This window comes from Ursus arctos, unplaced genomic scaffold, assembly GCF_023065955.2.
Source record: "Ursus arctos isolate Adak ecotype North America unplaced genomic scaffold, UrsArc2.0 scaffold_6, whole genome shotgun sequence".
NCBI classification, from domain to species: domain Eukaryota; kingdom Metazoa; phylum Chordata; class Mammalia; order Carnivora; family Ursidae; genus Ursus; species Ursus arctos.
Genome location: NW_026623078.1, coordinates 11,572,511 through 11,593,318, shown reverse-complemented (window position 1 = coordinate 11,593,318; position 20,808 = coordinate 11,572,511). Strand labels below are relative to the sequence as shown.

The 20,808-nt window shown below is 34.3% G+C and overlaps 1 protein-coding gene across 2 annotated transcripts in view; it reads left to right on the top strand.

The window, feature by feature from the left end:
• Positions 1–20,808, top strand: part of PXDNL (peroxidasin like) — a 419,206-nt gene that overhangs the window by 217,529 nt on the left and 180,869 nt on the right. For both annotated transcript variants that reach the window (XM_026516488.4, XM_057307764.1), the window contains exon 4: positions 15,327–15,398. In XM_026516488.4, coding sequence (XP_026372273.2) covers positions 15,327–15,398 — 72 coding nt within the window. The remainder of the gene's footprint in view (positions 1–15,326; positions 15,399–20,808) is intronic.

Here is a 20,808-nt window from a genome sequence, read left to right as displayed (position 1 = left end):
CTTATTTTCCTTTCAAACATGCTTCTTATTTTGGGAAATGATGACAGATTCAAACAGTCTTCTGAACTAAATATCCATGCATCACACTGGCCTCCTCCCAATTCCTCTCCCACTATATCTAGTTAGTTGTCAAGTTCTGTCTATTCTGCTTTAGCACTGTTTGTATCTTCCCTCCTGTCTGTGCCCACCATGATGACGTATATTTAATCCTTTTTACCCATCACGCTGACTATGAGAAAACGTCATTGCGCTGTTCAAGCTTCTCCTCTTCTGTCTCTGAAAGACAACCAGTCACCTTTTTAAAAACAAAGTCTCAATCACACAATTCTTCTAAGTGTTCGTCAGTGGCTCCCCATTGCTGTTTGGATGAAGTAAAATTGAGTTAGCACCATATACAGGACTTGACTTCACTTACATCTTCAGCTCTCCTGATGATCACCTCCTCAGTCCCTTTGCTCTGAAGTTCCTGGTGTGTGGTATTTGATTGCCTCCTGATTACGTGTCTTTAGGTCATCTCTGGGTCACTGGATTATACCGGTGTTTTGTCTTTCTCTGATTCCTTCTGGATCCCTGACTCTGATACTGAGATCACATCACAGATCTAGTATTTATTATCACCTACCATGTGTGTGAGCAGTACACAATAGCACTAGTTTGTGCAACAAGACTGTATGGTTTTATGACTGGAAAAATGGACAAAATAATTAATTTTATCAGGGACACAAATGTGGGAATACTGTGCCTTATGAAAAATAAAAGGGGAAAGAGGAGGGAACAAGGAATTTGTGGTGGGGGTAGAGAGTGTGGCAGCTCTGCAGTTCTGGGTGTCATCTGCTTATCTTGCAGTACCATGCATAACCTAGGCCTGAGTTTTCTCTTTCTCTGCTAACTGATCTTAGGAAACGCCCCATGAGGCTATAGCTGCAGGGTGGGAGAGAGAGGGTGGGGAAGCAGGAAGAGCGCCATGGGCATTTAGGCCACTTCTTTATGTCATTTGTCAGGCTTTAGGGCCTGCTTATCTATATACCACCTCCATTTGAGGATGAAGTGTTGCTGTGCACATCCAGCTTTAGGGCTTGGTGAGTCAGGTAACACCCAGCTCATGATGGACAGCTCAGATCACTGAGCTTTATTTTTTGTTTCCAGCTTATTTGTAATTGCTTACTGAAACATTTTTATGACTCTTAAAATCTCTATCACAGAATTCTAACTTCACTGTTGTCTTGTTGTAGGCATCTGTATTAGTCAGCTAAGGCTACCATAACAAAGAAACCACAGACTGGGTGGCTTAAACAGTAGAGATTTATTTTCTCAGAGTTCTGGAGGCCAGAAGTCCAAGATCAAGGGGTTGGCAGGATTACTTTCTTTTAAGGTTCCCTCTCCTTGGCATGTAGATGGCTATCATCTCTCCAGTGGTCTTCCCTCCATGCATATATATATCTGTGTCCTAATCTCCTCTTCTTACAAGGATAACAGTTGTGTGGGATTAGGGTCCACCCTAATGACCTCATTTTACCTTAATTACCTCTTTATAAAGCCTTATCTTCAAATATAGTCACATTTCAAGGTATTAAAAGTTAATATTTCAACTTATGAATCAGGGGTGGGGGTGGGCACAATTTCACCCATACCAGCATTTATTCATTATCTTTTTTCATTAAGTTTGAGATCTCTCTGATTGTCATTATGGTGAGTAGTTTTTGGTTAAAACCTGGACCTTTTTGCGTATTATGTTATGAGACCCTGAATCTTATTTAAATCTGCTTTAGCGGACTTTATCTTTTTACTGTCAGGTGGAGGTAGAACCCCAGGTTCCCCAGTTGGCCTCCATAGATATCCATGTGGTAGTGGGACCTTGTTGCTTCTAGGCAGAGTCAGGAGTTCTGGTTTTCCACTAGGCCTCTGCTGCTATGTTCCTTGCTGGAAGGAGTATAAATGCTTCATTATTGCTCCCCACATGGCCTGCACTGACACCAACTATAAGGGGTGGCTTCACTATGCTTCATGGTGGTAAAATTACTGACTGTTCACTAGGCCTCCCCTGATGCCACCCCAGTGGGGAACAAAAGGGGCAGCTCTTTATTGCTAGTTTGGAGTAGAGCTCCAGGCTTTTTAGGTGGTCTATACTGTTCCCTTGGGGTGAGTTTCATTATTTTCACTGTTTGGAGATGAATGTCCTAGCTCCTCTAACAATACTGCTATGGAGGTGTAGGGTGCTTCATTAGAGCCCCACTGGGGTGGAGATCTAGCTCCTCACTTGGCTTTTGCTGGCATGGTTAGGGGTGGGGACACAGATTTTCTGTGGTGTTTGGCTGGAGTAGAGTGTTTCTTTCCCAAAAGTTTTCTGTCTTGTTAGACTTCCCCATTCCCTCATTTATTGTGAGTTTTTATTGTCTGCATTCCTTGACATTTCCTGGTTTTGGGCTGTTCATCTTCACATCTGGAATGGCTGAGCAAAAAGAAAACCCAGAGACTGATTATTATGCTATTCCTTGAGTCCTGAGATTCTTAGCAAATTTGTCTTCTCTCTACCTTTCAGAGTATTTTTATGTTTGTCTTATTTGTAACATCTAGGTTTTTAAATTGTGCTTAGCAAGAAAACTATGAAAAATGATTTCTACTTCACCTTCTCAGAGACAGAAATCTTTATATACACTTTTGAGTGTCTATTTCAGTGTGTGTGTATATATATATATATATATATATATATATATATATATATATATTATTTTCCTTTTAAAATTTAACCCATGTGTCCCTGCAAGTCCCTTCTCTGGCCCAAACTATCTGTAACCTTGCACTTGTCATTGGGAGCTTCTACTTCAGATCACCCAAGCATGTGCTCTTCCCTCCCTGTGCACTTTGTGCCCTCAGGCCTTCCTGACTTCTAGGTCTGTGTGTTCCTGGGAAGCCCTGGTCCAGTAAGCCATCTTCCTGGAGTTGGGAGTTCCTCACACTGTACTCAAGGTGCCTGGGTTGGGGGTGGGGGGTTCATTTGAGTCAGACTTCTGTGGATCTGTGCTGGGAAGAGGCACAGAGACTCAGTGGGAGTAGGGTCTCCCAGCAATCTCCTGTTAACAGGCTTCTTGGCCCTGCCCAGAATCAAAGGTAAGGAGTTCCATGACATTTGGCTTCCCTGGAACAGGGAATATATTTTGGAGTAGAGTGGACCTTGGTATCACTATGGGTCCCCCCAGAAGTCTCCACCAGGGGTGCAGACTATTCCCTAAGTCCAAACTCAGGTACCTATCCCAGGGTACCTGGATGCTGAGTGCTAGTGGCCTGCACAAGTGAACTTTCTCCCCCCATCTTTCCCCCAGGCATCAGGCTATCAAGGCCTGTTGGAAAGACATGCCCACCAGGACATGTTAAGACAGCTTTTCTCCCCACTGTGCCCTTGATGTGGAAGCTTGAGTGCTAGTTACCATTAAACCCCATATGTGGGAGTAAGGGCTAGTATGTTGTTTTGGGAGATTTTTTGACCGAAAAAAAAAAAGAGAATAACTGATAATCACAATTCTTTAATTTATAACAAATGTCCTTGTTTTTATTGTGGTAAAATATATATAACATAAAATTTACCATTTTAATCATTTTTAAGTGTATGATTCAGTGGCATTAGGTATGTATGCATGTACATATGCACAGTGGTCTACAACGATAAGTATTTTTCCATTTCTGAAACTTTTTCATCATTCCAAATAGAAACTCTGTACTCATTAAGCAAGAGCTTTCCATTTTCCCCTCTCCTCAGCCCCTGGTAATCTCTATTCTATTTCATGTCTCTATAAATTGGCCTATTCTAGTACCTCATATAAATGGAATAACTCAATATTTAGATATTGTGTCTGGCTTATTTCACTTAGCATGATGTTTTCAAGTTTCATCCATGTTGTAGCATGTATCAAAATTCCATTCATTTTTAAAGGCTCAACAATATTCCATTGTAGGGATATGCCACATTTTGTTTATCTACTATCTGTTGATGGGAATTTGGTTTGTTTCCACCTTTTGGCTATTATGAATAACGCTACTGTGAGCGTTGTTATAAATGTACCTGCCTGAGTTTCTGCTTTCAAATCTTTTGGGTTCATAACAGAAGCAGACTTGCAAATTTCTTTTTATGCAATTATTTACTGATTGGATACTTTCATTAGGTTATATATTCATTCATTTATTCAACACAATTGTCACTCACTAGCCAAACTCTGTACTGATGTTAATGTTCAGTATTACTTATTTGCATAGTGTCTTATAGAGTTTTTATAAATCTTTCGTTGACCCCTCACAATAGACTTATGATTTGATGTAATAATATCCTAACTACATACATAAGGAAATGTATCTTTATAAGCTTAATTTTCTGAGAGTTCTACACTGAATCCAGACTCACATTTCTGCCTTCTAATTTTGAGCCCAATACTCTTTCAGTTGACAACCTTGAAATATTTAAGCAAAGATTAGATTAACATTTGAAGACAATGCTCTAAAAACATGTTCTGTAACTCAAACTCTAGAAAATTTTCCATTATAACGAGTCTTATACATGATATGTAGGTGATTTTCTAAAGTTTTAAACATTGTTTTAGTTTTTCTTATTTTTACGGTAGGAAATAATATCTCTGGAAATGGCATTAAAATCAATATTTTGTTTGATGTGAAAGCATTCAATGAATCATATCAATATAAATTTTATCAATGTGTTAATTTTGCCTAGATATCTGTTATCTAAAAATATTTTTTGGAATCTGTAAAGGTGTCTCTGAGCTAATGATTGTATTTTTTAGAGCTTATCTTTGGCAATTTTATAATACTTTATTTCCAAAATGACTAAATATTGATCAAAAATTGTGATTAAGCTCTTGGCTCCAATTGTTGTAGAACTGAAATAAATTTGTTATTGAAAAACCAGGCTTGAATTTCAAATGAAAGTATTTCTGGACTATTTAATACATGTTAATAAATACAATTGTACTTTCAGTAATTTAAATTATCTGGCAATTTTTCAAAAAAAAGGACAGAGATAAATGATGAAATAATTTTTAATTGTCATTTTTCTATTACTGTTTAAGATCTTTAGAAAATTATGGATTATTACCTCTGAAATTATTCAGAACACAGTTTTAGAGTGAAAAGAAACTTTAGTTTTTTCCTCCATGTAGTAAGAATAGATGTGTTTGCTACATGAACTTTGCCCATTTAAAGACTACTGTATATGCATATAGTTATAAAACAATGTTTTAGTTATAAAATATATACTATGTAGTGTATAAACAATGTTTTAGTTATAAAATATATACTATGTAGTGTTTTAGTTATAAAACAAACCTAATGCTTGACCTTCACTAATTCTAGTTTGGATATTGGAATGACTTAGTGTGTTAAATGTGATATTGTAGTGTGAATACACACTGTCAGTAGAAAACATATTTGAAAAGCAGAAGAAGTGGCAGGAGATGGCTTCTCATGGTGGAAATTTTTAAAAAATAAAAAGCTTCATGTTTGTCAGGTTTCGTGTTGCTGAAGACATTCCTGTGAAGAATTCAAAGACAAAGAGGACGAAGAGAGAGAAAAATAGAAAAATAGAGGTTTTTCCTTTTCTTGTCCTTTCTTCTTTTTTTAAAACATATTATCACTTTAGATTTTCTTGGTTGCAATAAAACAAAATAAACAAACAATGAAACTGTTCAGATGGGCATAAATATTGTAGAGATAAAGCAGGCATCAGGCCTGGTTTGATCCAGTAGCTCAAAGGGTTACAGAGGGTTTTGTTTCTTTGCATCTCTCAAATGGGCCATCTCTTAGGTCTAGTTCATCCAGAAGCTGTACCTGGTGGATCCTGGCAGCTCCATGTTTCCCCTTGACTTAGCAAAATTTTTGTGTCAGACGCTTCACACCACCCCAGGCAAGGTAAAGAGTGGGACTTTCCTGTTGTCTCATGAGTAAGACAGGTGAAGCTTTTTTGATATATGAGAAGCCTAGCAGCATCCCCTCATGTTTCACCAGCTCAGGTCCTTCGCTGAGCCAGTCACTGTGGACAGAAGAATGGAATGAGTCATTGACGTAATTAAGACACACAGGTTGATTCCATCCAAGCCATCCGAGACTTTTCAGTGCTGCTGTTAGAACGAGGCAGATGGATGCTGGGTGGCAAAACTACCCTCAAAAACTTGTGCCATTTTCTGTAAAGCATCTAAACATGTTATTTATTAGGCAAATATCTTCACTTTTTTAGTGAAACTGTCACAAGCCAGGGTTTTGGAGAAGTTTTATGATGATGTCTCTCTGATTTATTATTGAAGAAAAATATGGCTTTATAAAATTAAATTAGTTTTCAGCTTTACTGGGGCAATAATTTTTATTTTGACTTACATATTTTACTTAAATAGAATAATCTTTTAAAAATGTTTAAAATAGTTTATTGGTTTTAAAAGTTATGATTAATGCATATGATAATAAAAACAATCTCATGATATATTCAGGAGTTCCAAAAGTTTAAGGTTAATGCTATTTTTAGATAGCATTTCCCATCTTGGACTAACCCCTCATCATTCCTTAAAGAGATACTAAGGAATAATTGATACTAAGTTGTATTACTTTTTTAAGTAAATAGAATTTTATTTGCATTCATAAAGGCACATACGATTGTCATGGTTGCTTAAAAACATGTGTTTATCTCTGTGTCTACATCATAAAATACTTGAAAGGACTAAAATGTGCGTATAATTTTATGTCATAAACATCTAACTCCTTTTTATTTTCTCTCAAAATTTTAATTTGAAAAGTTGTAAGCAATGGAAAAATGGTTGAATATCTGTATATCCTCCCCCTAATAAAAACTAATTAAAAATTTCAACATTTACTTTATATGTTTTTATGCATAGTGCATTTTTACTAAACTATATGAAAATAAGTTAAACACATTGTACAAGTCATCCTTTAGTACTGAACAACTATTTACCTCAGTTCTTATTACCTGATAGATGTTGTCAACAAATAGAAAATAGCTACATAAAAGGTAGATATTAATACAACTATACCAATAATCATTTATGTGAATGGTATAAATATAATAAAAGAAAGACTTTCGGAATGGATTTTTTTTGAAAAAGACTCAACTATATGTGTCTGTAAGAACCTCCTTTAAATTTAAAACAAATTGAGATGAAAAGTAAAGTCATGGACTTGTATTATGCTAACATGTATCAAAAGAAAACTACAGAGGTTATATTAATTTGAGGTAAAGCAGATTTCAGAACAAGGAAAATTATAAGGGATAGAGAGGGTCATTACATAATGATAAAGAGGGCTGATTCTCCAAGAAGATAAAACAATCCTTAATGTGAATGCACCTAACAGTAGAACATCATACTTTGAAGCAAAAACTGATAGAACTGAAAGGAGAAATAGACTAATCTGCTATTATAGTTGGAGATTTTAACATCCCTCTATAAATAACTGACAGATCCATCAGGCAGAAAATCAGTAAGGACACAGTTGAGCTGAACAGCACCATCAATCAACTGGGTCTAATAGACATTTGTAGAATGCTCCATCCAACAACAGCAGAAAAATTTCTTCTGAATTTCACATGGCACATTCACCAAAACAGACTATATTTTAGACCTAAAAATACACCTCAACAAATTTAAAATAATAGAAGTCATTCAGAATATGTTCTCAGACAATAATGAATTTAAACTAGGAATCAGTAACAGAAAGATAGCTGGAATATCTCAAGCTATTTGTAGGTACAACAAATTTCTGAATAAGATATAGTTCAAATGTCTATCAAGTGATGAATAGATAAAGAAAATGTGAGATATATAAAAAATGAAATATTACTCAGCCATAAAAACCAATGAAATCTTGCCATTTGTGATGATGTGGATGGAGCTAGAAAGCCTTATGCTAAGTGAAATAAATCAGCCAGAGAAAGACTAATACCATATGATTTCACTCATATGTGGAATTTAAGAAACAAAACAAATAATCATAGGGGAAGAAAGAGGGGCAAACCAAGAAACAGACTTTCAACTATGGAGAACAAACTGATGGTTACCTGAGAGGAAGTGGGCAAGGGGATGGGTTAAATAGGTGATGGGGATTAAGGAGAGCACTTGTTGTGACGAGCACTGGGTGTTGCATGTAAATGCTGAATCACTAAATTGTGCATCTGAAACTAATATTACACTGTATGTTAACTAATTGGAATTTAAATAAAAACTTTAAAAGATAAAAAAAGAAAAAATAAGATAGTTAAAAGAAGTCTCAAGATAATTTAAAAATATTTTGAACTGAATGAAAATGAAAACACGAATTATCAAAACTTGTGGAATGCAGTGAGAGCAGTACTTAGAGGGAAATTTATGCATTGAGTGCATATTTTAGAAAAGAAGTAAGATTAAAGTCAATAATCTAAGCTTCCACCTTAGGAACCTAAAGAAAGAAGAGTAATATAAACCTAAAGCAAGCAGAAGAAATAATAATAAATAATAAAAATATAAAGCAGAAATAATAAAAAAACAGAGCAGAAACCAATGAACCTAATACTAAAACCAGGTGACATTACAAGAAAGGGAAACTACCAACCAATATCTCTCATAAACATAAATGCAATAGTCTTGAACAAAATGTTAGCTATTCAAATCCACCAATGTATACCATCCCACATGAGATTTGTCTTAGTGTAAGGTTGGTTCAACATTTGAAAATCAATAAGTGTAATCCATCACATCAACAGGATAGAGAAGAAAAATCCTATAATCATATCAAAGATGCAGAAAAAATATTTGATAAAATTTAACACCTATAATAAGAATTTAACACTCTTGATTAAAGGTCTGAACAATTTAGGAATAGAGGAACTTCCTCAACTTGATAAAGAGCAACTACAGAAACCCCTACAGCTAACAGATAATGATGAAAAACTAGATGCCTTCCCCTAAGACTGGGAATAAAGCAAGGGAGTTGCCTGTTATTTCTACATAACCATGATACAGGAAGTTCCAGCTAATGCAATTAAGACAAGAAAAGGATATAAAAGGTATACAGATTTGGAAAGAAGAAATAAAATTGTATTTTTTCTTCAATGACATGATTATTTGTGTAGAAAATCCCAAAGAAGCAACAGAAAAACTCCTGGAACTAATACACAATTATAGCAAGGTTGGAAGATGCGAGGTTAATATACAAAAGTCAATTGCTTTCCTATATACCAACCAGTGGGAGACCATTCAAGCTAGCTCCTTTGTTCTTTTGGAATGATCCCATTAAACTCTGAGTGCTTTTTTTTTTTTATTGCTTTCTGTCAAGCATAGTATGTTATATAGTTATGCTGCCACAGACTGGAAGGAGCCGTTTCTTCAAATCTGTTCTGATGGAAAATAGCATTTTGAAAACAAGATCTGAATATTAGGTGTGTTTATAGGACACTAACTGCAGGATTTTTCAGGGGACAGAACTAACAAATGGTTTCTAAAATTGTGATTATATATTTATATTCAGTTCAAATTTAGTATTAACAAATTGGTGCAGACACTATGGAAAACAGTATGGAGGTACCTAAAAAAATTAAAAATAAAACTACCATTTGATCCAGCATTCTTCATTTTGGGTATATCCAAAAGAATTGAGATCAGGATCTTGAAGACTGATTTTTCTTAATTTTTCTTTTCAACATTTGTATATGATTGTTCTTAGAGTAGTAATCTTTATACATAATAACATTGTTACTTCAAAATCTTGGTGCTAATTTATTTTACCTTACAATTAATATTCTCATCAATTAAAACAGTTATGTAGCTAAAATATTAAACCCACTAAGTTTAAGATTTCTTAATGTAGAGTGTAAAATTGGAGAACTTTGGTTAACACTCACTTGAAAAAAATAATTTCTCTGTGTTTTTCGGTGTCATAAATTTTGTATACAGTAAAGTCCATTGTGTTTCTATTTTTACTTCATTTTATCTCTGCATTTTATTTTTTCTTTCATCACATATTTAAACATGTTAATTATTAACATGGTAAAAAAGTTAAATTATGTAACAAAATATACCCAGAGAAGACTTCTTTACATCCCTTTTTTCACCTACTTCTTACTAACCTCCTTGTACATAACCCTAGTTGTTGGTTCCTAGTTTACTATAGCTATTTTTTAAATGCAAGAATAAATATATATGTATGTTTATTATATAAAATATTATATAAATTGCAAATATATATATTATAATATATTATATATTTTCATATATTTTTATGCAAATACAAATATATATGCTTACCATATGTTTATCTGTATAATGTAACAATTTTTATTCTTATTTTTTGTATAAAAATAAATGTGATAAAACATACACAATATGTGGAAGGTTTTTGGGTTTTTTTGCTTTTACTTAACAAATACTAGAAATCACTGTATATAATTTTATAGAGAGCTTTCTCATCTTTTATGGCTTCATTGTATTCCATTATGTGACTATATCATATTTTATTCAGTCAGATCCTACTGATAAACATTTGCGTAGTCTTCAGTGATTTGCTATTTGAAAAAATTACCAAATAATGTTGTGTATATGGTATTTTTATTTGTAGAGGAATATCTTTATTTCTAGAAATGGGATTATATGTCAAAGGGTAAATGTATAGTCGGTTTCTTGTGTATATTGCTAAATTCCATTCCCTAAGCATTGTGTCATCTTGCATCCTCACTAGAAACGCACGAGATGCCTGGTTCCATACAATCTCAGCAGCAGGTCATGTCGACTAGATTTAGGACTTGTTTTCCTCAGGGTGATACGTTAGGTTAGAAATGATGTTTCAGTATAGAGTTAATTTACGTTGATCTTATTACGAGTGTAGTTTAATATCTTTTCATGTATTGGGTCATTTTTATATATGTTAAATGTGCACTGTCTGTAATGGCTTTTGCCCATTTTATGATTGAATTTTTGTTTTTCTTCTCAAATTTTAATCTTTCTGTGATATTAGTTCCCAAAATTTTCTCTTTCTTTTTTGACTTAGATATGCAATTTTTTTGCCATGTAAAGTTTTATTATTTTAAAAAATTTATCATTTTTGAATTATGTCTAGATTTTTGAGTCATGGTTAGAAAAGCTTCCATGATTCCATTAATAAAAGATTTCGTTGTTTTCTCAACACCAAAAATTTGAAAATGAGTCTATATTATATACTAAATTTACATATATAATTAGTTCTATAGGTAGACCTTTCATTTTGTTTATCCCATTGGACTACTCATGTGCCAACACCACACTGGTTTAATTATAGAGGTTTTATTGAGTTTTCTAAATATATGTTATAGTTTGTCTTCTCATTGCTCTTATTAGGGTGTAGCTAGCTATTCTTATTTGTATACTTTTCTATAGGAACATTAGAGTCAATTTATATACCTCTACAAAAATGTGCTGGTATTTTTATTGGAATCACATTAAATGTATATGAAAATTAACGAGGGAAAAATGGTGTATTTTAGTTTTGAGGCATCTATTCAAGATGTCTTTCCATTTGGTTTATTTCTTCTCATGTAGGTTTGTGTGTTGCTTGTTTTCTTTTTCCTGTTACTTTTATATGTGGGGTATTCTTTTCTATTATATCCTTTATTTGGTTTTATTTTGTATATGTAAATGCCCTTGATATTATATGTTAATTTTATATTTTGTAATCTTACTAAATTCTCTTAATTGTAATAATTTTGGCAGCAATTATTTTTCAATGTCCAGTCATACTATAATGGCATCTGGAAATATAAATAGCTATCAACATGGGTTTTTTCAGTATTTTAGAAGATAATCATAAATATTGCTCCTCATAACTATTAAGGGGTGAGTACAGTTTGCTAATATTTTTATTAATTTTGCATTGATATTCAAAGATAAGATGAGTTTATTGTTTTCTTGTGCAATATTTCTCAAGTTTAGATACTAACATTTGATTTGAGTAGCAGGTGAGGGTAAAGGAGAGAGTTTTGGATGGCTTATTTCTTAGTTCAAGGCCATGCCCTTCTGTTGGCAGAGTGAAGCACAATTTTTTAAATTAAGTATAGCATTTTTCTTGTGTCTTTAGTTTAAAAAATTTTTTTAAATGTTTTATTTATTTGGCAGAGAGAGAGGGTGAGAGAGCACAAGCAGGGAGAGCTGCAAGGGAGAGGGAGAAGCAGGCTCCCCACTGATCAAGGAGCCTGATGTGGGATTGGATTCCAGGACCCTGGGATCATGACCTGAGCCAAAGGCAGACGCTTAACCAACTGAGCCAGCCAGGCGCCCCTTGGTGTGTCTTTAGATTCCACGATGTTACCACGATGTTTGGCTTCTTACTTCCTTCTTTACCTTTAATACCATTCCTCCACAAAATGTCTTGCAATTGTGGGGTGCTTACTCTATTCACTTTCCCAGCCCCTTTCTGTCAATTCCCAGGAGCTAGGGCTCTGATCCCCCAGGGCTCAGATTTTCACCAGGTTGTTACTTTCTCAGCTTTCCTGTTCCACCCCCTCCTCCCATCCCCCATTGTCTATAAAATCCTGCCTGACTCCTTTCTGCAAAGCAGCCTCTGGAGCTGACTTTGCTGTGTTAATATTTCCCCTAATTTTCTCTTTCTCCTTGTCATAGCATAGGTTGTATTCTGGCTGATTTGTTTTTTCCTCTTAGTTCATTTTCAGGATGTGCAGAGAGATTTGAATTCAGGTGGTTACCATCCTGTCACAGGAAGCTGGAATTTCTCTTGCTGGTGTTAACCTAAGGGCAGTGTATCTTGAATGCATACCTTATTATAATCAATGTGTACAGATCTAACTATAGAAGTTCTATTGCTTCTTTTTTTTTTTTTACTATCATTTGGTCACCTTTCTAGTATTATTTTCTGTAAAATATAAGTCTAAAGTGAATCTGTATATATGATATAAAATTTTATGCATGGTTTTCAGTTTTGAGACTCCTCAATGAATATTTGATAATTTAGTTTAATTTTTATGAAGCAGCTCATCATTATTTAAATATGATAATAAAAAAACCCTATTTAAGTCTTTATACACATCTCTACCAAAACTGGGTCAATTTTTTTATGCCTCAAGATATGATACCTGAAAGGTAATGTGGTTCCTTGTCATTCTGATAGTCTGAGGGTCTTACCAGGGTGGTGTATCTGAATCCTCTGGAATAAATTTACAAAATACTTTTTTACCTTGTCTATACCACTGTAATAGAGGTTTTAAACTTTTCTGCATATTATTATCATCTGTGGAGTTTTGAAGAATTCCAATGCTTATTCCACATGCCAGACCCATTATTAAATCAGAGTTTGCAGAGGCAGTATATCCCAGATATCAGTATAAGGCCTGAGATAAAGCCCAAATGATGTCTTAGAAATATTCATTCATATACCTATACACTGATTCACACAAAACTGATGTAGGAAAGATGTTAGGGTTCAAAGCCGACGGCCAAAAAAGAATTCTTGAGACAACTTTGGTGCAAAAAGGTGGTTTTATTAAAGCACAGGCAAAGGATCCATGCGCAGAAAGAGCCGCACTGGGGTCATGAGGAGTGTCCCATTATATACTTTCAAGTTAGGAGGGAGTTTAGAGATAGCATAAATCTCTAAGAGATTTTGGAAACAAGGTTTCCAAGTCCTTGAGGGGGCTAGCTATTGTTAGGAAAAGGTCATTTATTACTGTTTAGTAAAAACTCAGTCATGGGAATCTTAAGCCATATATCGGTGGGTCATATGCTTGGAGGATGATTGCCAACATGTATCTTTGGGGATAGAGTTACAAGAAGTTTCCAAAGGAATTTTTATATGTTATAGTAGACTTACAGAATCCTGGGGGTCAGGCTAAGATTGCCTTTTGCCCTTAGCAAACTATCAACATCGAGGCAACTGAGTTCCTAGAGTAATGTCATTCTCCCTGTTTCAAGGACTTGTCAGTGGTCTGTAAGTAGTAAGAAAATCTAAAATTTTTTGTTTTGCCTTTATTTCCCACATCACAACCACAGTTGAGAACCAGTGGTGGTTTTTGAGACCACAGCTCAATAGTCCTTATGAGCTAGTTGAAGAAACATAGTTCTAGAAAATTCTATTTCTTGTCATCTTAACCTGTAGCTATATTTTTGAGATTTTAGGTCAAAGCAAGATCTTTCATAGTATCAAATAATGCTAAGGAAATATCCTCAGGTAGACCTAAATCTCTACCAGTTACTACTACTGCTCTGAGAAACTTACAGAAGTTCTAATCTGTGGGAAGAGAAAGTAATTTGGAACTTCCAAATCTTCACTAAACACATTTTGGAAAAGCAATCTCTTTTTCATTTTCAACTAGAATTGTGATTTCTATGGTTTCTATGGTTTTTAAGTCATGGGCAGAGAGAGAGACTGCTTCAGAATCACCTAGGAAACTTGCTAAACATGCGGTTTCCTAGACCTCACCTCAAGAGAATTGGATTGAGTAGGTTTGGGGGCAAGCTCAGGAGTCGGAGTTTTTAATAAATTACCAGGTGATTCTGAAGCATTCAAAATCACTGTGAGCTCTAGCTTATGCAAAGGTGAATTCCAGAGGAACTTGGTAGAAAGTTTCAGGAATTCTGATAGCCTCAGATCCCCAGAGGCACAAGTGGAAAAGACACAGGTTTCACTTTGATGACATTCACAACATATTCACATAGAGATTTAAAAATGAAATAACTTTGCCATCCTACAGTTGAAGAAAAAAGGACATAGTGTTCATATATTACATAAATAGTTTTCATCAAATCTTTTGGCCAGATAAGTTGCATCATCATATTTGGAAATCCATTAACAGTTTCCTTTCCTGTAGGCTTTCAACGGCAGCCAAGGGAGAACCAAAATACATCTTGTGGATGTGTGAATATGTGTTTATCCCCCTTCAAATGAGTCCTATGACATTTGCTAGCTTTGCAAATGCAACTCCTAGTTCAATATATTCTGTATGATAGAATGAATTTGAAAAAATTGTTGTAGTCAAACTTTTCTTTTTCTTAGAGAAGTTGCTACCCATTACATGTGACCTCATTAGTCAGAATTTTTCTACAATCACTCTAAATTTTAGAGGTTAAGGCAGTGATTCTTAATATTTTGGATCAAGGATTTCTTTGAGAATCTGATGAGAGCCTTGGAACTGTCTTACCCAGATATTTAAACATATTTAAATGAAATTAAAGTCTCCATATATTTTTAGGTAATCTATTAACATCCCAAAGCACTTTAGAGCCACACTGCAGTTTAAAAATTCCTGATATAAGAAATGTGGCATCTATGCAAATTTATAACTTAATAGGATTTTATATGTTTTTCAGGTATCTATACAAGAATGAAATTCATGCCCTAGATAAGCAAACATTTAAAGGACTCATATCTTTGGAACAGCTGTAAGTAATAAAACTTCTTATTGAATCATTGATGGTTACAGTTCAAATAGAAGCTTTTAAATGCCATTATGTGATAGTTGAGCAATTATTTTAAGTTTTGTCATGCAGCTTGAATGATTGAATATTCTGTCATCAGTTGGATAAAAATCAGAATGTATGATCGAGTTGGCATGAGGGCAGGCAGACAGAGTTCAGCTGGAATCCCAGATCCTGCATTTATTAATTGCATGTTATTGGGCAAGTTGCCTTCCCTGAGTCTCTGTTTACAAACCTCTGAAATGAAGATATTTCTACTGTGAAGATTAAGACATTCCATGCAAAGAGTCTAGTTTATCACTTGACACAAAATAGACATTTCATAGAAGGTAATTGATACCTGTGATTATTATTAATTTATCAAGTTCATAGACATTTAACTGATATGGGAACTCCCAGAGCATGAGATCTAACCTTCATTTGACAAATTAATAACCAAAACAATGTTAATTAAATGACTTGCCTAAGGTTAAAGGTCTGTGGCATTATTATTACAACCTAGATCTCCTGACTGCTGTTCTAGTGCACATTTCAGCATTTGACACCTTACTGCTGGTTTCAAGAATAGTTTGAAATCCAATAAACTTTAGGCTCACCTTTCAGAATTTCAGTGTGAAATATGAATTCTTCAGTATGAAAAAGTTATGTTATATGGTTACTGCTACTGAATGACAATTTGATATTTTATTCAGACATCTCTCTCAGTTTTTAGTGTCTGTGATACAAATGCTAATTAGATATTTGAAGAGATTTTACCTCATTCATGACAAGCTGTGGGATATTTATCAGCTTAGATATATAGAACACTCCTTGATCTTTAATTAATAGGACTCTTAAATACCAGAAGCTTTTGACTCTCAGCTTTGTTTCTATCTTCAATGTGCCTACTTATTTTCAAAAGGCTATTTGCAATCATTTCTGTAAGAAACATCCTTCTATAACAGTCCAAAGAAATCTAGATTTCTGTTTCCTAGAAGGCTGAAGTGTTAGACTATTGTATTAAAATATGATCAATCAAATACATATTTAAAAATTGTTTCTGTTACTTCTCCCTTATTAATTTTATTTTACATGACTAATGAGCAATCCTATGACAAAGTGTGTTTCTTCATCTTTAGATAATTTTTACTATATTGTAGAATCATCACAAAGGCCAATTAAATATAACTTTTTTGATAACAACAATAAACAAAACACTTATCACTGTGATGTGTTTTTCATCAAATATAGCCACAGATGGTTTATAAAAATTAACAAATGAAAAGTTCTAATTCTTGTTTAAAGTGCACATAATTCTCATCAGTAAATGCTTTATATTCTGATAATAATTATTGGTCTTACTAATATTGAGTAATACTATTGTTTAAAGCCATGGAAATAAGCATTTCTGCTGGCTAATTTTAAAGCATGATTCCATGCTCTAGTGAATCACTATTCAAAGAGGATTTTTGGAATCCAAATATGTAATCTCCAATCCTTGGAATTTTTCATAATTGTAATTATAGCTCTGAAAGCCAGTTCATTTCAGTATATCTTTATCAAACTATAGAAGAGGTTGATATGCGTGAAATATTTGTTCTTTAAGACCTATATACATGGCCTTTCTTTTAATGATTCTTACGGTTCATAATCCTTTTGGGGTTAAAATCTTTTTTTTTTTTTAAAGATTTTATTTATTTATTTGACAGAGATAGAGACAGCCAGCGAGAGAGGGAACACAAGCAGGGGGAGTGGGAAAGGAAGAAGCAGGCTCATAGCAAAGGAGCCTGATGTGGGGCTCGATCCCATAATGTCGGAATCACGTCCTGAGCCGAAGGCAGACGCTTAACTGCTGTGCCACCCAGGCACCCCGGGGTTAAAATCTTTTTTGAGGAAGGTAGGGACACATGATAGATGTTTGCATAGCCTTGAAAATACAGTAGGACATTGTAATGTCAATTATGCTACTGACGTGATTGTTTACATTCAGTATGAAAATACACTTTTTTATTTTCCTGTAGTCTTCAAGACATAGTCTGTGATCTAAAAAAGTGGGAATGAGAGGTGAGGAAGAGATATTGAAGAAGGATTTGTTAGTCTAATTCTTTTTTTTTAATCTTTTGGTCAATTGAAAATTTGATACATTCTTTTTTTTGAAAGATTTAATTAATTTATTTACTTGAGAGATAGAGAGTGTGTGAGTGGTAGGGAGGGGAGAGAGAGAGAGAATCTCAAGCCCACTCCATGCTGAGCACAGAGCTAATATGGGGCTTGATCTCAAGACCCTGAGATCATGGTCTGAGCTGAAATCAAGAGTCAGATATTTAACTGACTGAGCCACCCAGGTGCCCCGATCTATGTTTCCTTTTTTAAAACCACTTTATTGAGGCCTGATTGACATAAAAAAGGCTGGGCATTAGTGTAAACAACTTGATGAGTTTGGAGATAAGTATACACCCGTGAAACCATTGTCACTATCTATGCCATAAATACATCCATCACTTCTGAAAGTTTCCTCCCATTCCCTTAGTATTATTATTATTATTTTTGATAAGAACACATACCATATCCTCTTAACAAATTTTTAAGTGTACAATTCAGCCTTAAGTCCTGAATCTATAACACTACCAAAGAATATATAGAGAAACTCTTCTTGACATTGGTCTTCAATGATTTCTTGGAAACGAAAGTGAAAGCACAGGCAACAAAAGCAAAAATAGACAATTAGAGCTACATCATACTAAAAAACTTCTGTACAACAAAGGAAATCATCAACAAAATGAAAGACACCTTATGTAATGGAAAAATATTTGCAGACATATATCTAATAAATCCAAAATATATGATGAACTCCTACAATTCAATAGCAAAATCCAAATAACCTGATTAAAAAATAGGCAAAAGACTTGAATAGATATTTCCCCCAAAAGATTTACAATGGCCAAGAAGTATATGAAAATATGCTCAATGTCACTAATCATCAGGGAAATGCAAATCAAAACCATGATGTGAAGTCACCTCACACTTGTTAGGATGGCTATTACCAAAAAAAAAAAAAAAAAAAAAAAAAAAAAAAGTGTTGGTGAGGGTGGTATAGAGGAAAGAGAATTCCTTGTACAGTGTTGGTAGGCATGTAAATTGGTGCAGACACTATGGAAAAAAGTATAGAGGTTCCTCAAAAAATTAAAAATAGAATTACCATGGGATCCACCAATCCCACCTCTGGGTATTTATTCAAAGAAGTTGAAATCAGGATCTCAAAGAGATACCTGTACTCCCATGTTCACTGCAACATTATTTACAATAGCCCTCTGTCCACTGACAGATGGATGGATAAGGAAAATGTGGTGTATATATACAATGGAATATTATTCAGGACCAAAAGAGAAAGAAATCTTGCCATTTGTGATAACCTGGACGAATTTGAAGGACCCTGTTAAGTGAAGCAAGCCTGACACAGCAGGACAAATACTATGTAATACCACATGTAGGAGAAACCTAAATAGTCAAACTCAAAGAAGCACAGAGTGGAATATTGGTTGCCAGGGGATGGGGGAGGGAGAAATGGGGAGGTGTTAATCAAAGGGTACAAACTTTTAGTAATGCAAGGTGAGTAAAACCTAGAGATCTACTGTACAAAATAGTGACAAACCACATTCTGCTTTAAGGATAAATGCTTTCTTTATATTGCATTAGAATATCTTCCATGTGTTGCCTACATGAAGAGAAATTTTGGGATTAAACCCAACACAGTTATAAATTAAAGCATCAATGTTATTTTAAGAATTAATAAGGCACAATTATTTCTGTAGAATAATTTATACTCTTATATTGATTATGCCAGAGCAGTGAATGGAGTAAGGAGTAATTATCTTTATAAGAATTAGAATGATAGAATTTTTATGTAGGAAGATAGAATTATTATGTATTAAGTGTGTATTAAATGAATAAATTTGTGAAGATTCAATCAATTTTATCAAATGTAAAGACCATTTTCTTGGGTATAATTTTCTATATATATAGTTGAACACCACTGTTTAAGGGGTTTAATATCTCCAAAGCATGTTTTTATTCTACAAATGACACAGAGGACTCTAATGCTTCTACGTTTCAGAACAAGAGTAACCGCTGTGTTCTTAGAAAGCACAGTTTAGTATTTCTTGTGTTATTAGTCAGACATCCTGCTTTCAATTATTCTTCTTCATCCGAAATTTCTGTCTTTAGTCTGCTGATACAATGGACATATTTTCATTGATTAATTTTTTTTTGCCAATAAATTTCTCATCCTAGCCTCCTTAATAGGCACTAAACACATCTTGTGAAAATAGTATTTTCTAGTAATGGTCCTCATATGACCACTGAACTAGAAGTGATACAATCCATTTTAGTTAGTCATTATTATTTTTTTTAAAGATTTTATTTACTTATTTGACAGAGAGAGAGGCAGCCAGCGAGAGAAGTAACACAAGCAGGGGGAGTGGGAGAGGGAGAAGCAGGCTTCCCACTGAGCAGGGAACCCGATGTGGGGCTCTATCCCAGAACGCTGGGATCATGACCTGAGCCGAAGGCAGACGCTTAACGAATGAGCCACCCAGGCACCCTAGTTAGTCATTATTTTTAACTTACATTTCCTTTTCAATGCATAACTTCATATTCCTTACTTTTCCTTTTCATTAGATGTTTACTTATTACTAAATGGCATATTTTATCTAGAGCATTTCTATTAGTTAAAAGCAGGCTTTCATACCTGTGTTACCCTGTTATGCTTTGCTCCATATTCCATTGTCTATTGAAACTATGGAAAGAGGCAGAACAGTGTTTCCAAGAACGTAACATCTTAGAAGTCAGACTGAACTAAGTTTGATCTGACCGAATATGTGTTGCACTTACTAATTATTTGATTTTGAGCATTTCGCTTTACAATTTTAAACCTTATTTTCCTTTTATTGTTTTTAAAATGAGGATAATAGTAGCCATTTGCCAGACTGACTCTGAGATTTAGAGATAATACATGTGAAACACTTGGCAAGAATTGATCCTGAAATAACAATACCTATTATTTTTATAACTATATTTGTTATTATTTTGTAGTTATTATTTCACTATTTTCTGCACAACTTGTTAAGAGAAACAGCTAATCTATTATTATTTATTTATTTATTTATTTATTTATTTATTTTAAGAAACAGCTAATTTAAATGGTGTTTTTTAAAAGACTTACTTATTTGAGAGAGAGAGAGAGAGAGGTGGGGGTGGTGAGGGACAGAGGGGGAGGGAGAGAGAAACTCAAGCAGACTCTGTGTTGAGCATGGAGCCTGAAGCAGGGCTCGATCTCATGACCCTGAGTTCATGACCTGAGCTGAAACCAAGAGTTGGGACGCTTAACTGACTGGGC